This window comes from Hetaerina americana, unplaced genomic scaffold (assembly GCF_022747635.1).
Source record: "Hetaerina americana unplaced genomic scaffold, ioHetAmer1.1.p SCAF_9, whole genome shotgun sequence".
NCBI lineage: Eukaryota > Metazoa > Arthropoda > Insecta > Odonata > Calopterygidae > Hetaerina > Hetaerina americana.
The window spans coordinates 43,366,715-43,385,101 of NW_027287538.1; the positions used below are offsets into that span (position 1 = coordinate 43,366,715).

The following is an 18,387-nucleotide window of genomic DNA, read 5'->3' on the forward strand; positions in this document are numbered from 1 at the left end:
AATATTATACACGTATTTTATTCCGTGTATAACTATACCGTTTATCTATTAAGAGAAGATTTTTTATTGAAATAATTCATCAATCTTATTTAATTTACTAGTTGTAAATGTTGTACTAATTGTAATGTACTAATGTTAGTATTAAATGACGAAACAGCTACCTGTACATATCTCATACTGCTCAGGTGCGAGTGGAGGATGGATAAAGTAGTCCATTATCACCTGTGCTGATTAAAGTAAATACGGAGGAAATGATTGCAGAGGAATGGGAAGAATTGGAGACAGGAATAAAAGTCTGAGGACTATTATTAAAATTAGGTGCGTTTGCTGATGATCAGGGTTTAGTTTATCAGTTAGCCAAGGGGATTTTAAGGGGCAGCATAATTACATGGCGACTACGTCAAAGTGGTTTAGTGGAAAAAATTATCAATTGTTTGTAACAATTATTACATGGTGTGATATATTATTTGTTTATGTTCTTTTATTGGGCTTTTAGCAGACAGTACCCTCTCTTAGGTAATTTTCATGAAGATTGTGTCATATGAAAATGTACAAGACTGTCACTATGCATGTACTACTTAAATATATTTTAAAGATGTGATATATTGTCAATTAATGTTCTTATATAGAGATGTTTGCAGACAATACCCTCTCTTTGGTAATTCTCCTGAAGATTGCATCGTCATATAAAAATTTAAAAAACTGTCACTATACATCTATTTCTAAAAAAATTATAAGTACTTGATACTATATTTAAAAGGATTTCTTTTATGATGAATATTTTATTTATACATTACCTTTGGTTTATTTGTATATTTCGTGGATTTTAAAACTTCTATGATTGTAGAAAAATAAAAATACATAATACTGTGGATAACTCAGTCCCTGCTATCCCGAAAACCTGAAATGATGTCTGTTACTGAATATTGATGTCTACTCTCTGATTAAGAACCTCTGCATCCAATTCTATCCTGTATGAGTAACAAGCTGAGGACTACTTATTTAATTCTGCAGCTTATGATATTCAACGTATCCTCATTCTTCTCTCTATAAAATTTTCTTAATTTACTGACTCAACGGAACTACATGTTCATAAGTACATCATCGCGAGCTCACATACACAAGCACACATAATTTGCGGACGTCGAATTTATGTTCGCTTACGGCTCAGATTCCCTTCTGAAATAAATAGCTAGCAATTTTTTACATCTTGGTTCCTCAACTATCAGCGTCCCCTTAGGGCTTAACGTTAGCCTCCGTGCCCGCCTCATCCCCCGGGCTTCTATCTGGCCTCTTTCCTGTATGAAAGGGAAAAAGTGGGAGGGAAAAGAGGGGGGGATAAGGTAGAACGAGGGTCTAATCGACCGGAGTCTCTTTCCGATTCAACAAAAATCACTTCACTTCCCTCCAGCCTAGATCCTCCACTCACTCTTCTCCTCCGCTGAGCTCGCGTTTGCCTTTCATAATCGGCCGTCTTATTTTACTTAATGCTTCCTTGAACACGACACGCAACGATCCAGTCACTTGTTCCGGTACCGCATCGAGTTATTAACGCGGCATGAGCGTTTTTGAACGGTCTCCCAACATGCCTGAGGCATTCGTATCAATTCAGTGACTCAGCCATGTGGGAAAATTCATTTTCAGGACATCTTTCATTTTGAAATTTTCTCATGGTTCTTTCTTACTTTTTTCGCATCCTTGATATTGATCACCAAAGTGAATATGACGGAGAAATAGAAGTATTAGACTAATACCTTCCACGGCTTTAGTCTCATTCCTCAGAGTGAGGATTTAAACGAGGTATTATTTCAGCTAAAATTCTGTCGCCAGTGGAAATGTTTTTTTTACCTCATAAAATTATATAATTATTATTTTTCCAATAAATGAAAAGTTCAAACCTTAATTCCTTGGTTAAACTTATTTACAGACGTGGTGTTAACGAAGTTACCATGCATCAATATCAGGAATATTAATTTTGAATTCAAATTAATAAATACTGAGAGGCATTAGGCATTAGCATGGAAGTAACTGAATTTTAACATTTAAATTAATATCATAAAATATTCGAATGATATAGAAACATTTTTAATTAGTTCACATTAACAAAATAATAGAAAATGTATGCTTCTTGGGGTATTTCGAGCATATTTTATCTCTAAAACTGATACATAGTATGTCAAAATCAGCACTTTGGAAATGCATATATTTCAATGCGCTTTTGGATTTAAAGTTTTCACCTCTAGGGCTTTCAGAGTGGTTAAAGTTCTGTTGAAAGGATATGGATATTTTCGAATGAAAATTGGAATGGAATTCTTAGTGACGATACGTACAACGAAAGAGAATTTGGATTCAAATGTTCCATTTTGATTACAAATGTAAATGAAAAAGTAACGAATTTCGTTGCTGCTAACATACCAAGTATCGCATGAAACATTCATATAGTTTATCTTATCAATTTTTGACGACACCTGCCGTTTTTAGGTAAAAGGTCTAACGGCACGTTCAAATTTTTTATCGAGTTTGATGACGTAATGAACTAATAGAGCCCCGTTACTGCTGCCCTTTCATACCGATACCGTAAATAGTAATATTACTTCCTAAATATTTATAAAAAATTTTTAAACAAACCATTGCTAAGCGTAAATTTGTTTATGTGTCCCAACACAACTAAATCAATCCACCCCGTTATATAGTAATCATCAAACAAAATCTGTATTGCGGATTTGGAAAGAGATGTCAATCGGTGACCGATGGTTAATCGACAAGTGTAATATTCTTTGCGACGAAATCACGAAGATAATTCACCCTTGCTATGATTTTCAACGAAGTATCTTCGAGAGATGAAGTGCCTTACGACGACTAAAAGAAAAGAAAAAACAATTTTCATCAAATTTGAGGTTCGGGAACGCGTTCTATATGTGAAGTCCCTCGCCACATATTTTTAAGACAAACTCATTCTCCTTTATGGGTTCCGGGAAACAATAAGGGTCCGCACAAGGTGAGGACAACACCACCTACCCTTTAACGACTTATGGAGAGAGAAAGACCGTCGGGGGAAGGGAGTGTGAGGCGAAGTTCCCGCTCACCATGAAACCGGTGGAAGTGTTCTCCGAAGCGTGCAATGTGCATGCGACAGAACTCGACCCGGCCCTTCTCACTCCCTTAAAACTTAGTTCTTTCCCTTTAAAGTCTGAAGTAGTGGAGGGGTTGAAACTTCCAGAGTATTTGGGAGGACGAGTGATGTCGGGGAAGGACTGGAACAGGCTTTACTGGAATGAGACAAAAGCTCCGGTGTCCATCTCACATACATGCACATGGTTGTGTGTGTGTATATATGTGTGTGTGTATATATATATAGATACATACACACACACATACATGCATACACGCAAACATCACACAAAAAATAAACACACACACACATATATATGTAAAATGTATAATGTATATACATATGTATATATATATATGTATATACATATATATAATGTGTATATATATATATATATATATATATATATATATATATATATATATATATATATATATATATATATAATGTATATGAAGTTAGCGCTAACGAACAAACACAGAAGTACAAAAAAGAAAAGAAAATAAATAATTTTCTAATTATCGGTGGTACAAGCCACCTTTCTCAAGGAAGAGATAGAAGGAACTAAGAAAAAACTATAATAGAAGGGGTTGGAGGCGCTGGATGGAAGGCGAATGTGGGGAAAGGTTTGCGAGGGGAAGAGTTGAGAGGGGAATTTTTAGAAGTGTGGGAATAATATGGAAAGTGTTGGGAGCGGAGGGGGGATGAAAATATGTGAAGATCGGGGTAATTAATGTCATATATTAAAACCTGGGTAATTGGTGAATCCATGTATCATTCGTGGTGAAAAATTGCTGCCCAAATTCGGTGCGTTCCCTCTTGAATCGGTCCAAACATTGCTGCAAAAATTGCGCTTTGCTTCTAATCAGTATTCAGAAAATGCGTCACCCACTCTGCGCATAGCTTTCGTATCCCTAATTATTTGTGCAGGAATGTTTCGCACCATTTATTCTGATATCCCCCCGGGCTTAGCTATCTCACTCACCTTCACTCGCATATCGTTCAACACTATTACGCGAACTATTTCGATGGTTTCCGGTGTGGTTGTGGTTTTTAGTTATCCGTAGGTCATCTTCGAGGGATGTGCGACCACGTTTAAATTCAGCGGCGCACTTGTTAACGGTTAAATGTGAAGGAGTAGAGTGCCCGTACACTTTTGTCAACTTCAGAATAATTTCCATAGAGTTTAATACATCCAAAACCAAGAATTTATCACCGCACGAAGTTCAAGTTTTTTTTCCATTTTAACGAAAAATACGAAAGATGTGCCGTACAACAATACGTGCAAACAAATGTCTTGAGAGAACAAGTTCAAATTTTTTTTCAGAACTAATAACACGTATATCCAGACAGGAATCATACATTTTCGCTGATTGGAACGCCATATCTTTCTCAGACCGAGAACTTTTCACCTTACCCATTTATGTATACATCTACGCATAAATACCAAAAAAATCGGTATCCAATGCGATAACTCCCAAAATAAACTCACGTGATTGCGTTCATCTGATGAAATTAATGTCCTGGGTGACAACGAACAATCAATACACAAAGTAAAGAGAGAAAGGGTTGAATATTGAGAAGGCAAGTGAAATGGAGTGACAAAGTTTTGGAATAAACAAATGAACATACTTTATTATCGCAAGGATGGAAAGCCCAGGGCAAAATAACAAAATGGGTAACCGTACAGTTGGCAAATAGAGAAGAGGCGCAACGGAGATGAAATATTTTAATGCGTTGGCAGTTTCAATGCACAGCTCTTACAACAAACATACCGCCAAACTGAGGTGGGAGTAAAGGGGTGAGTGGGGTGGTAGGAAGGGTCTGGTCTAGTGAGCGTGTCGGGGTGGTGGTACCATCGCATGGAGATGAGGAGTGGTGACGTCAATGGGCGTCTTTCTCGGGCTGGCACCTCTTCTTTGCCTTTCCTCCGGATCCCCATCCCATTATACTTTATGGAGGATTGGGAGGGAGGTTTCAGGGGATGAGGAAGGGGGAATCATGGGTGCGCGAAAAGGATCACGAGTCTCACTTGCCTCCGGAGACCTCCCGAGGTAAAGGATATAAGCCCTCTTTAGACTCCCGGCAACCCTTGGCTGGTCCTCTCTTTCCTCTATCCCTTCCCCGAACCACCCCGTCAGCCCTACTATTCCCCGACCCAAGTGGAGTCTTTCTCCTTCCACAATCCCCTCTCACTTCCTCCCTCGTTCACGTAAACCAGTAAGGATCCCAACCCTACGCTCCCTCTCTCTCTCTTTTCTCCTGACCCGTTCCTATACCAGCACCCCCGTCGACATTTAAGGAACCTCCTCCCCTTCTCTTTATTTATTTTTTTTTCTATTTCTTACGGGGCTCGCGTTCGGATCGTAGAGGGTCCGCTTTTACGTTCCAAGGGGTCGGGAGGAAAGCGTTTAAATGTGTCGTAAAATGTATGGGGACTTCAAGACCTTAACTTGCTCTTAGGGACCGTGTTCGCGCCGTCTAAGTATAAAGGGTTTGGTGATTGATGGCTTTGTTACTTTTCATTACAGGGTTAGACTTAAACTTCAGGCTCATTTATGATCCTTATAAGATTATTTGCTCCGCTGTGTACAAAAATTCCCACTGCGGGACACCTAACTACTTCAATACTTGATTTTATTGGTTATATAAGTATGTAAAAAGATTTTATTTTCTCATTCTGAGAAATGTACATTAGTTCTTTCCTTGAGCATGAAGCTGCATTTAGCATTAATATGCCTGTTTTCGAGTAGCATATGGAAATATTTGAGTTAAATAAATGGGTAATAGCATATTTACGTAAATTTTTTAGCCTTTTACCCTTCTTTCTCATAGTAGCATTCAGGTTCATTTACATTGCGATCGGCGGATGCCAGTTTCCAGGGCCACATAAAAGATTTTTGCCGGAGCATTTTCAGGTTAACGGAGGTTAACTCGATTTGATTCCTTAGAAGAGTTAGTGAAAACTGGTTTGGAGAACTAACACGCTAGCAATTTGAATCGAACTATTGCCGAAGCCCATCATATGTTTTCCAAATAAGGGAAATTTAAGAATAGATCTCCAGCCGAATAGTAATATCCCAGAATACCTATGTGTTTTTTATCCCTTTCTTACCACATGAACCTGATCTAATTTTGATTTTTCAAACTTCTTGCTGAATCATGAACCTTATACCTGACTTTTCTAGTGCATACAAAGTCTGTCTTGAGATATTATGAAAATTAAGCAAAGACTAGGAAGGCGATTGCGTTAAGATGAAGTGTGCCCTTTTTATCATTGTTTTTCTAGCTTCTGCAAAATCGCCCTGTGCTCTTGATAGAACTCTGAATGAATTAAGGTTTGTGGTCTGCTTATGCATTAACCATGATGAAGTTTACAGCTTCTTTTAATCCTGGAATAAGCCGGCTGAATTTTTAAATAACTGTAAAGCAGAGAAGGCCAGGTGCCCTGGAGTAATAAACTAAAGAACAGTACGATGAAAGGTAATCCGGAAAATTATCTGAATGCATTGGTGTTTGACGTTAGAAAGAGTCACATGACTGCTTTCTTGCGCTTTAACCGTCTACCCGAATCCCTCACGATGGTATGTGCGATTTTCGGGGTAAAATTTTAGGATAAGGGGACAATGCAATGTCAAGAATCTCGTTTTCTATGCTTTATGACCAAAGTTCGCGTGTATTTTGGCTGAGAGCGTATAATTCGAAGATTATCCACTTCAGGTTATTCGTTGGCAGAGTGAATTTCGCATGCAAAGCGTAGACAAGCGGCAGAAATGAAGCCGTTTGTAATTCCCCCAAGAGATGGCGCCATTCCGCGTTATTACCTTTCCAATGGTGTTGTATCTTATGACAAAACAACGTTTATCTAATGGAGCCAAGGTTTTAACATATTCATAGAGATTAAAATGTCCCAGCTGTAGCTTCCTTATTTCCGGAGCTGTTATACTTCCAGGAAATAAATTAGAAGTACTTAACAAAGCTGATGACGCAGTTCTATGTGATGCCAACTTCGTGGAAAATAGTTAAGTTAAATATCACACGTATTTATCAACGCTCACCTTGCATTTATACCTAATTAAAGTGTTGATGAAAGTTTATAATCAATCAGAAGATTCAAGCATGCTGTACGTATCATTGATGGCAATAGGTCGCTTAACTTAATGACATCAAATGGCTCCTATTTTTAATTGGTTGGAATGCAATACAGGTAGGATCATCTTATAATCTTCCAAAACCATTTTTTTTCGTGTCGTGAATATCCTGAAGTACTTCGTATAAAACTTGGTAAAAATACCTAATTAATGGCTAGAAATCATTAGGACTAAGACTGGGATGTAACATACTTTCCGGAATTTTTTTATGATTGTCTTATTTTTCTTTAGACGACTTAAAATCCTTTTTGGATTTTAGGTTCCTCTATGATTTGTCTCCAATGTTTACTGTATTTCGTTAGGTTTATTCAGTCTGCAGTGTACCAAATTATCTCCTACGTCTTGCAAATATCACCATTTCTCTTTTTATTTTCTTTTTCCTCCCTCCTTCCATCCGACCTTCCGTAAGTTTTTTTTCGTAAGCGACTGAAAGAAATCTCGTTACCCAATCAACTTATCCTTCTAACCTAATCCAAGTACGCGCTCTTGATCATGGAATGCATTATTGATACTGTTATTATTTATTATTCACCGGAATTAATTTATTCTTGTTGGGGCTCTATATCCTACGAATCGTTTTAATCTCGAAAAGTCTTTGGGCACATCCAGTCACACCCTGTATGTTCGAAGCAAACAACACTCACACTTCGCCCCAAAGGGTAACAACGGACCTTTGACGGTTCTTAAAATTAAGATGGAATACATATTTAATTGGTTTATAAATGAAAACTGATTAATTATGTATTTGAACTCTTTTGATTGATTAAATTCTACCCTCCTACTAGTTTTTCAGCGATACATTTCATTATTTGGACTGGTAATTCAAACAAAGACCATCCATAGAATTACTCTCCATATCACAGGGTTATTTTTGCATTGATAACACTACTTATATTATTAAAATTTACATGAAATATTTTTTAACTATAGGTTGGTGAAGCTAGAGAAACAAAGTCTAATCAAAACCCTTTGTAAAGCTAGGCATTAAGGTGCGTTATCGAGCTATGCATGGGTTTTACAGCTTCAGTACGCGGTTTGATTAAGAATTCCAATGTTCTTTCGTTGAGGGTGTATTACTGCTGGAGTAAGAGGATAGCTTCAGGTAGGACCTTTTAATCCCGGAGGTTTTACCAAGGGCTTGCCCCCATTAGATAAATGTTTTTGTGCTATCATGAGATACGGTTCCATTCGGAAATATGAGGAATGGAATGGCGTTATCTCATGAAGGCATTACAAAAAGCTTCATTACTAACTTCTCTCTATGCTTTGCAGGGTAGAATTACACCGCCTACGAACAACGTGGAATGGAGTGGACCAGGAATTAGACGCTCGTCGTAATTAAGCACACAGCTTTGGCCCTTGATATTTCGATATTCAATCAATAATTTTCTGGATATTCGAGGAACGCAATTATTTAGTGCTGGAAAATTTGGTAATTGCTTTGTATCAGCTGCGTGCATTACCCGAGATAATTTTTGATGGTTTGGTTATTGCGCGTGAATACAGAATAATAACAGGCTCGTAGAATGGATCATTCCAACAAAGAACCAGCCACCTCATAACGAAAGATGCTCACGTTTTACGTATTGTTACCTCCCTTTTGTTCGGTAAGATTGTGGGTTCATTTTGGCCATTTAAATTCCACGAGGTCAAATGGTTCTCAACTTCTCTGGCAGCGGATTTATTTCGACTTTCGTTAAAGACTGCTCGCATACTTTAATCGCTGGGATAAGCCTGCCGTATTAACTTCTCCTTTATGAATGTATGTATTCATTCAAAATGGCATCGATGTTTCCATGAGGAACTTTGCATCTATTGCATTGAGAGTTTAACTTAAGCGCTTTTCTCAAAAACTAATGGACCCCATGTATCTGATTTGACAAAGATCTTTTATTGATTAAATCTATGCTAAATCTAGCACATATACTCTAGGGATGCATCGCGCTTAAAGGCCATAAGTGTTAAGAGCCCTTAGTAATATCGAATTTTTTTGAAAAAATGCGATATTACAAAGGGTTATTTAAATTTGAATGTAAGCAAATGGTTTTAATACATTTCCTGGAAAATTTAGAATTATAAAAATGCTTCAATTAAAATTTGTTGTCTTAGGCGTATCCTTATGAAATTTGCATAACATATTGAAATGAAATGAAAATTAAAAAAAACCTGATGATGACGTTCAACGTCGAAATCTGGGTCGTGTTTTTTAAAATAAAGTGTGTGGAATTACAAAGTAAATTATTTCATTTTATTTCAATGAAGCTTTAATTGATTTCTGAACTCAACTGTTAAGTGGTCAGTGTCGTTATGGATGGAGAGTTTTAGCCAGTTTATAGCACGTTCTAGTAATACCTTTCTTACCGATATTAGAAAAATCTTCATCGTAGTTAATTATCATGCCTAATTTTCATGAGACGAATTTTAACATGGATGGCAGAGGCGGAATTGAAGGTCTTTCAAATGCTAGCTTATGATTCAATGGCTTCAGTCTAGAAATATAATATCTTTCGTAAAATCCCATGCTCAATTAGTCTGAAGAATTTTGCTGCACAAACTCCAAGGACTAAGGTTGGTATGAATTGTGCTCTCATTCCCTCCTTTTCGTTACGCTTTTTTCTCCATAGCATCCTACACGGCGCGACGTTCTATCCCCGTCATCGAAAAATATATATTGCACCCAGATATCCTGGAGAAAGTCCGTCGAAATACATCCTTTTTTATTCTTTTTATATTTTTAATTTCCTTTGCCCACGGTTTAATTTTTTTATAACCAGGATCCAGAGTTTTAATTTGTGAGATGTAAAATATAAAATGAGGCGCGTATCTTTCGATCGGCCCGCTGCTTTATCGTGAGTTATGGGTATGAGACTGGGAGACTGCATGTGTATTTTCCCGTGCCACAGACGAGCGAAGGTCTCTCAGATTCTCAACTTGTGGCTATTATTTTGGGCTTTCCAAGGTCGCCTGCTCTTGCGTTCAAGTAGAGCAGATTCCGAAGAGTATAATAAACATATATCTGTTTATTGTTCAACGATAATTCAGTTTAATGAGTATATTACTGAGTTCCCAAGTTGTATTAAAGATCAATGGTTAAATTCTAGAAAGTAGTTCTAATTTATATCATTAACTTTTGTTTTCAGGTGTAAAACTTGTCGTTGATGGATTTATTCATAACGGCGGAAATACCAAGACGCACTTTTGACACAATCAGGTATTTCAATGGAACAATAATAGAGGGTAAAAATCATTCGCCTTGACCGGAATGATTTTTACACTCTGAAATTGTTGCATTTAAATGCACATTAGCGGACGACTCCGTTAAAAGTCACTGTTGCGGCATATACCGCAGTTTTTTTTGGAATATTCAGGTATAATTAGAAAAAATAATTCTTATTTTATCCGTGGGAAAGTGTTTTGTTGCAACTTTATAATTTTTTAATCATTGGAGGAAGATATTTATTTCATTTTCAATTTAGAGATTATAACCACCAGTACAAGGCTTTTAAATTTGAAGTATACTCATACGCCCGTTTTCTTTCCCTTACTATGTAACGTATGTTGATTAAGAGAATCAGTGAACTCAATAATTAAAGAAATCAATATTTAAAATTTTAAATCATGCTACTTACGTAATTGTGCTTTAAATCTGGATGCATGTAATCGACCCCTGAAATGAAAAGAATAAGATATTAATACATTGTGAAAAAAATCATCTTAGCAGAGGACATGCATATAATACAAGTAGGATATCTTAAGTACAAAATAACTAATAATAAGCATTGCATGCTATGGTACATGTTTAAATATGTTAAAGTATATGGAGCGTTTAATTGCAAGTTGTCTCCGCGAATAATTAAATTTATTACTTCCAGACGTAACTTTTACCATAGGGTTTTTTTATGGTTTAATTTTGCTTCATATTTTTTACTGAGCCCGCCGTTTTTTATACAGCTTTATGCTTTATCTCTGTACTTGTAAAAATTTATTTTTATGTATCGTAGGATCGTCAGACGATATTATTTATGCACCAAAATCTCATCTGCGAAGATCGCTTAGAATGATAGAAATATTAAAAGGATAGCCAAAATATTTTGAGCTACTAACTCGTCTTAGACCAATGCTTCATGAAATAATTTTGAAAGGCTATTTAATATCTCTCTTTCTTGTGGAAACAGATATTCCCAATGCTCATAACATTTTCATGCAAAACACTTTTCTTGCACATTTGTGCGTCGCCCTTCAATGGCAATCATACTGCGCATGTGGAATGTGACTCGAACATTGTGTCCCCACGTACTAAGGGGGCAAAGAAAATTCAGTCGGAAGTTGAAGATTTCTGGAGTCGCGAAATGTAATTCTCAAGGAGTTGCGATACCTGTGCTCTTTCTGGCGGGTGTTAGAACCGAGTCTCGAAATCCTCTTTCTCCTGGAGGAATATTTTTACTGCCGCCCCTCTCTTCATCCGTTTCCTCATGTACCGTCTTCGGAATGAAAGAGATGCCTGTTATCAAAACTACGCGATAGAGTGTGGGAAGGGATAACCCAAATCCTTCTTTTCTGGGAGAAACAGTGCGTGGGTGAAGAGGCAAGTGTTGAGGCGCGATGACGTAAAAAATAAATAAAAAAAGACAGCTCAGGGTTTTTCCACATCATGTTCACATATATTCACCCCGCTGCGATTTTGTTCCCTCTATTTTTGTCCTTAGTGATCAATTCAGCGGTCAAGGGGATGTATATTTTAGCCTGAGGGCTGGAAAGTTCCTACTTTTAGCTTCATCCAAAGTGACACCGCGAATGGAAAAAAACGGCTCCAGCTAACCACGAAACCATTGTTAATATTGTACCACCCTTGAAAATTGCATTGGCTCTGAAATTTTTATCGTATTTCACGAAAAAAAGGCGTTTCTTGCGTTGAAATTTCCCTTTAGAATTAGAGGTACAAAGTCTTCCTTTGATTATTTCATTGAATCTGCTTTACTCTTCAAACGCGGGAGTTCTGTTGGGAAATTAATCAATCTAAAATGGCATATCTGAGGAAGAATGCCTAAGATATTATTCACTTTGTATTTTACCTATTACTGTTAGCATTTTGATCACTAATATATGTTTTCAGGGATTAGACTATTGAAATAATAATGTGGTTAATGTTAATATTTCATTTTCTTTGCAGTGATTCCGTCAAAAATCCCAATGATGGAACGCAGCGGAGCATTTCAAGAGTTATATTTCAACAGAATGGGTGAGTTTTTTTTTTAATTTCTCTTTTTCCTTATCAAAGCTTTAAATCAGCCCCACAAAAGAGTTCTCGCGTTAGATTTTTACTGGCTTCATTTTTATCTGTCTTGAGGAAATTACTTAAGCGTGAAATTTCTTTTCTTTCAAGATAAAGACATCTTTATGAGCGAGTTCTCTCTCCTTTTCTCCCAGAGCCCACGACGTTGTTTCCATTTAATGGGACTCGTTCATGAAAAGACGCGCTTGAACTATGGCTCCTGTGTATGTCTAACATCTCGTTGTTTCTCGCATCGTACATTACGTCACGGAGATGTCCGCTTCTTGCACTTGGGAGCATCGCCTGTAAATTTTTGTGGTGCGCTGGATACGAATGAGATTTTCAATTTTTATGTCGTTTAGCTAGTGAGCGATTACCCTCTAGGACCGAAATATTTATGGCTGGCTATTTCTTTGCTTAATGTCTTAATCGGCACGATTTATCCCTAAAGGCAAGCGTCTGCAACCCAAACTCCCCTCGCAGTGGGTTAGAGGTGGTTTGTGACAAATAAGGACATGAATTGTATTGAGTATTATTTTGGACGTGTCTCCGCAGAATTTTTGCCTCTTTATTCGAAAAAATTTGGTTCGGTATCTAAAATGAGAGAACCCACCATTTTATTTCGGTGAGGCCATCTATGCAGAAAAGTAATTGATATTTCATGTATTACATATGTCTATGTTTACCTTTATTTTTATTCGTTAAGTTTTCAGCGGACAAGCAAGATTTTTTTTGGTTCTCTTTGAATTCGAAGACCTAATTTTCGTGAAGGACGGTCTGTATTCAACTACGTGGCGATAATAAAAAAATGAATAAGTGTTCTCACAACAGCTAGAATTTGGTCTTGTGGGTTTTATAAAATGTATGCGTTCTGGGACATTTTAAAATTTTTCTCACCATTTAAATGCAGAATTTGGAGATTTACACCCTATACTCTTGAAAATAACAAGGGAATACTTTTCATTTGTCAGTTTATCTAGTCCAGAATGCACTGTGACTTAGCAGATATCAACGGAACGCAAAGAGATAAGACCCGCATACGATGAAATGTTTTCAGGATAATTTTGCCGGAAGGGCTGTTGAAATTCTCTCTCGTGATAACAGACAGTAAACAACGACAGAAACTACACCCTTGATATTTTAAATGGGTACTAATGGATAAAAAAATATACATAAGTCTAATAGTGCCATTCCAAAAATATTTATCGTCTTGATAATATTAAATCCCTTATTTACAAGGCCTTAATTATTTAAAAAGCTAATATTAGCAAACTGAATAGTGGAGCTTTACCAAGGTTTGGGGTGACACCAAATCCGCTAAAAAGGGTGATATTTCGACGAACGATACAGAATACTATATTTATGTTACCCCGGAATTCTTAAAATGTATTTTTCCAAAGATATATCGGCATTTTGTAAAACCGATATATGATAATAGTAATTTATTAAATTAAAATATTTTTTATTGTTATAGTATTCAACGTTTCCTTTGAAATTTTCCAGCATTAGGATTAATTAGGAAAGACTGTTGACGTATTTGCAAAAATTTAACCGTATTATTTCTGAAATAATTAAGCCGAATTTTAGCGTTACAAACAACTCTTTGGCAATTCGCAGTTTCTGGATTTAGCACTGAAATGTAAAACGTACTCATCGGATACCATGAAATTTCTTTAAACATCAATTTTCACATATAACAAGGAAAGAGGGAGAAGGCTAACCAATCAGATATTATTCTTACAGGTGTTGATTCAGGTACCGCAAATCCGCATAGTATCAGTTTTTGCACTTAATTTCCACGCGAATAATATCTATAAGTGACAGTAAAATGACATTCAATACAACTTGATTGATTGCAAGTTCAATTTAATTTTTTTCGTTTAAGCACGGTCATTGTGAACGGATATCAGGTCAAGGATGAAAAGAAGCTTTCGTTTTCGCGCAAATATGAGGACGTTCCCTGATTGGCCAAGAAATTTCCCGGTATTGGCGCCGGATTTTCCCTATATAAGACAGGACAACAAGCTTCTTTTCATCCTTGACCTGAGGACGCCAGCAGGATAGCTGGCGAAACTGTTGTGCATTTAAAAGACATACGCGGACGCAGCCCGAAAAATGTGGAAATCACATATTTACGAATAACTAGGAGTCGCAAAATGTGACGTGCAGTCCGTCGGACCCATTATTGCGTAACGCCATCCGCATATTTAAGAAAAATAGTGCTCATTTAAAGGAGAATCTACGAATATTAACGTTTGATATTGTGGAAATTCTTAATTAAACAACACTATCGTGATGTCTTTTAGCCTCTCATGTTGTCCACTCTTCGTCCCTTCAAATGCACCTCTCATTTCCCTCTTCTTCCAGCAAATGTATATTTTTCTGAATCTCCAAGCTCTTTTGTTCATTAATCTGAGTTGATAACACCATCATATTTCCATTGTCTTAGTCAACGAGTTGCTGTAGAAACAATGAGGTCGCTAATTGAAAGAAACATCGAGTAAATTAAGGATGTATACATGTGTTTTTTATGGCTCAAGAAGGCGTTTAATAGATTGAATTGGGTGGAAATAATGAACAAATTAAAAAGATAGGAGTAAATTAGAGAGATTTTGAACAAATGGAATGGAAATAATGAACAAATTAAAAGGATAGGAGTAAAATAGAGAGATAGACAACTTGCACACTATCTGCATGTCTTCAATCGCTCAGGTGTCATCCGTGCTTTACAACTTGCATGTGAAGGGAACGGTAAAGAAGCTTGGAAAGAAGTATAGATAGGAATGAAAATCGGCGACAACTTAAAAAAATCTGTGAGGTTTGCGGATGATTCAGCCTAAGTTTGCCAGTCAGTGCAGGAGTCAGTGCAAGCATTGCTGAGTCAGTGCAGTAGGTATAGGAGGAGAATCAATGTAATCAAAACAAAATGGTAATGGTTTTCGAGAAGAAGGAAGGCTAAGTTATACCTATTTTGGAGGTGTTCTGGATGAAAATATTTAAAGTAGTAGGGACATTAGAATAAGCAATGTGTTCGGAAAAGAATCTTTTCCAAGGGGAAGTCGATGATAGGAACATTGAATAAGGATGTTAAGAAATCATTAGTGCATACTTTGATATGGGGCGTGGTATTTTTCGGTGTGGAAATATGACCGACGAAGCAAGAAAATAATGGTGGACTGGAGGCTTTTGAAATATGGGTGCGGATAAGGATTTGAAAGGTGAAATAAACGGAAAGGAAAATCGACAAAGTGCTAGGCGTGGTGGAGGGTGAGAGAGAGTTGATAAGATAAGTGCTAAGGAGGCGGGAAAGATGAATGCCGAGTATTTTTATTGACGATGAAATGCTGAAGACTGTAATAGAGGGGAGGTTTTCAGACGAGCGAGATAGTGGAAGGAAAGGACAGATATATAGGACAGGCTTAATGCATTTGGACTTGAAGAGGAGTTCAAAGTAGGTGTCAGATTGTGTCTTTGTGAACGGAGTTGGGAAGTAGAGCGATGATAAGTCTGCCTATGCACAACCCGTCGTAACTGATAGACTACCAATGATTCATAGTAAAGTACGTATAACTTGTTAATTACTGTATAATGGGTATAAAACTTTAAGAATTCATGCTTAATAATTCAGATATCCTGAACCTTCCTATTATTCAAGATGATATCTAGGTTTCACAAAATAAAAATTCCCTTTGTGATGTATTTCATCAAAGTTATTATTTGTAGTCCGCGGTAGCCAGGTTTTCAGTATGTAGTGCTTGCAAAACTTCGGATTACAGTCGCCTCGGGCATCCAAGTTGTCCTTTAAGTAGACATATTTACTGGTGCGATTGAAGAGTACCCGCTTTGACTAACTAAAACCTCATGGCCTGTAAAAGGTACTACAATTAATTCTTAACAGATTAGTTATTTTTAGATGAGATTCTGTTTGAAATGTGTTCCGTATTTTTCATATTTTTAGTTTTAGTGTCATTTATCAATTTACCAATCCAATCAAATACGTAGTAATAAAATATATGTAATAATAACAATCAATTTTACGTGATGTCTAAATAAAACCCTAAATTTGGCGGTTTTTCCGGGTGGATATCTAGAAATCTAAGAGTACAAGCAGTTAGCGTTAAACGCATCATTTAGTGTCGCATACTTATTTGTACTCTATGAAAATACTAATTGGTAAATATTATTAAGACTGCGGCCGATTAGCTAATTACATTACTTCAGTTTACCGAAAGAATTGAATTTTTTTTGTAAATTTCTGGGCTATGAGACATGATCGTGGTTGCGTGTGGGCTTGAAATTCTATTTGGGTATTCCACACCCAGCCCCAGTTTACCACGACGAGCCTTGGTGTGTTTTTGAAAGGACGACTGCGGGAGAAGCCTTCACATGTGGAGACCGCTGCATTCCCATTCCCCGGAGTCATCAAAATCCGATTTAATTCCAACTCGTCTGCACTCGGCATCCTGCGCTGGGTTCGGTGGGGAAGCTTGGAGGCGGTACCATTATACTGGGAAGGTGGATAGGAGACAGAAGGAGGGGAAAATGAGGAGAAGCAAGTGCTGGTGAATCTCATTGCTGAAAAGAAGTAATGGGAGTAGGGTCACCACCAGCGCCATTATATAAGGAGTGCTGTACGTGAGAGAGGGCCATGGTCGCCATTATTATTGGCCGAAACGAGGCGATGAAATCCCATCATCAGTTTGACGTACTGCCGTTTACATTTCTCGTGAATTTATAAGAATAAATTATTGAAAATATATACAAATCGTAAGATTAGTTACCCAACAACGAAAAATATACGGTCGGTTTTATAATGAGACATTCATTTAATTTCAAATAAATTTGCTATAAAAACGCGATAAAATGTATTCATGGTTGTAGGGAGTATACAAGGAATTAAGAAACCATTTCATCATTAAATACGTAAAATAGCTTTACGCGCACGTAAAGATATGAAAAGGGAAATGCTTTGTTATAAGTAAACGCAACTAGTAAATGCGATGGGGGAAAGTGGAGATATGACCCGGGGATAATATCTCCACTTGTGTAGGTATATTCTGGCCATCTGGATATTATAGCTCAAAATAAAATATCCTTGTTGTCGGAAAAATTTGTTATTATATTTGAATGTGGCAATTTTACGAATATTAATGGTTATGCTCAGCAGAAAAAAGTGATTGAGTAACCGTTTGTGTTGTTTGTTGAGGCTCTCGAGCACTACGCAGTACTTTACCCCTAAGTCCTGACTAAAAGGACACAAAATATTTTGATCGTGAACAAATGATTAATAAATAGGCGTCGTAAATATCCTGTACTTTTCAAAATTCACAACCCATTTGTAAAGATTTAAAACACATAAATCCCATTTAATTGTAGTAGAAAAAAGAAATGGCAGTCGCAAATGAGTCAATTAGTTTCCATTACAGCCTTCGCTTGGAATAACAAAGTCAATAATTTCATTTCAATAAGTCCTTTTAGGCGTTACTCTACGAGCCGCTGTAAGGGTGTGTGTGGGTTGGAGTGATCTACGGCAGGCATGCAAAATTAAAAGTTTTGCGTGATTCTTAGTTAGAAAACAAAACGTAGACTATTTAAATTATGTGATAACATTACCAGCAGGTATGTGACCTGTGATATGTGTGATATACTCTTGGAAATATTTATTAAAAGTTTAGCAGACGATTAATCATCGAGTACTAATCCGTTTGCTCTGCTGAATGTAGCCAATGATTTCGCATGTAAGCAAAAATAAAATGTGATATCATTCACTCCGGAAAAAAGTGTTAAAGAAAAAATTCAACATTAGAAATTCACTCTCTAAAGCAAGGCCTAGAATTCATTCTTTGAAGGGG

General features: G+C 36.9%; 1 protein-coding gene across 1 annotated transcript in view; it reads right to left on the reverse strand.

The window, feature by feature from the left end:
* amon (prohormone processing protease amontillado) overlaps window positions 1–18,387 on the reverse strand; it is a 535,895-nt gene that overhangs the window by 180,130 nt on the left and 337,378 nt on the right. Inside the window, exon 5 of the mRNA XM_071597507.1 lies at window positions 10,893–10,930. Coding sequence (XP_071453608.1) covers window positions 10,893–10,930 — 38 coding nt within the window. The remainder of the gene's footprint in view (window positions 1–10,892; window positions 10,931–18,387) is intronic.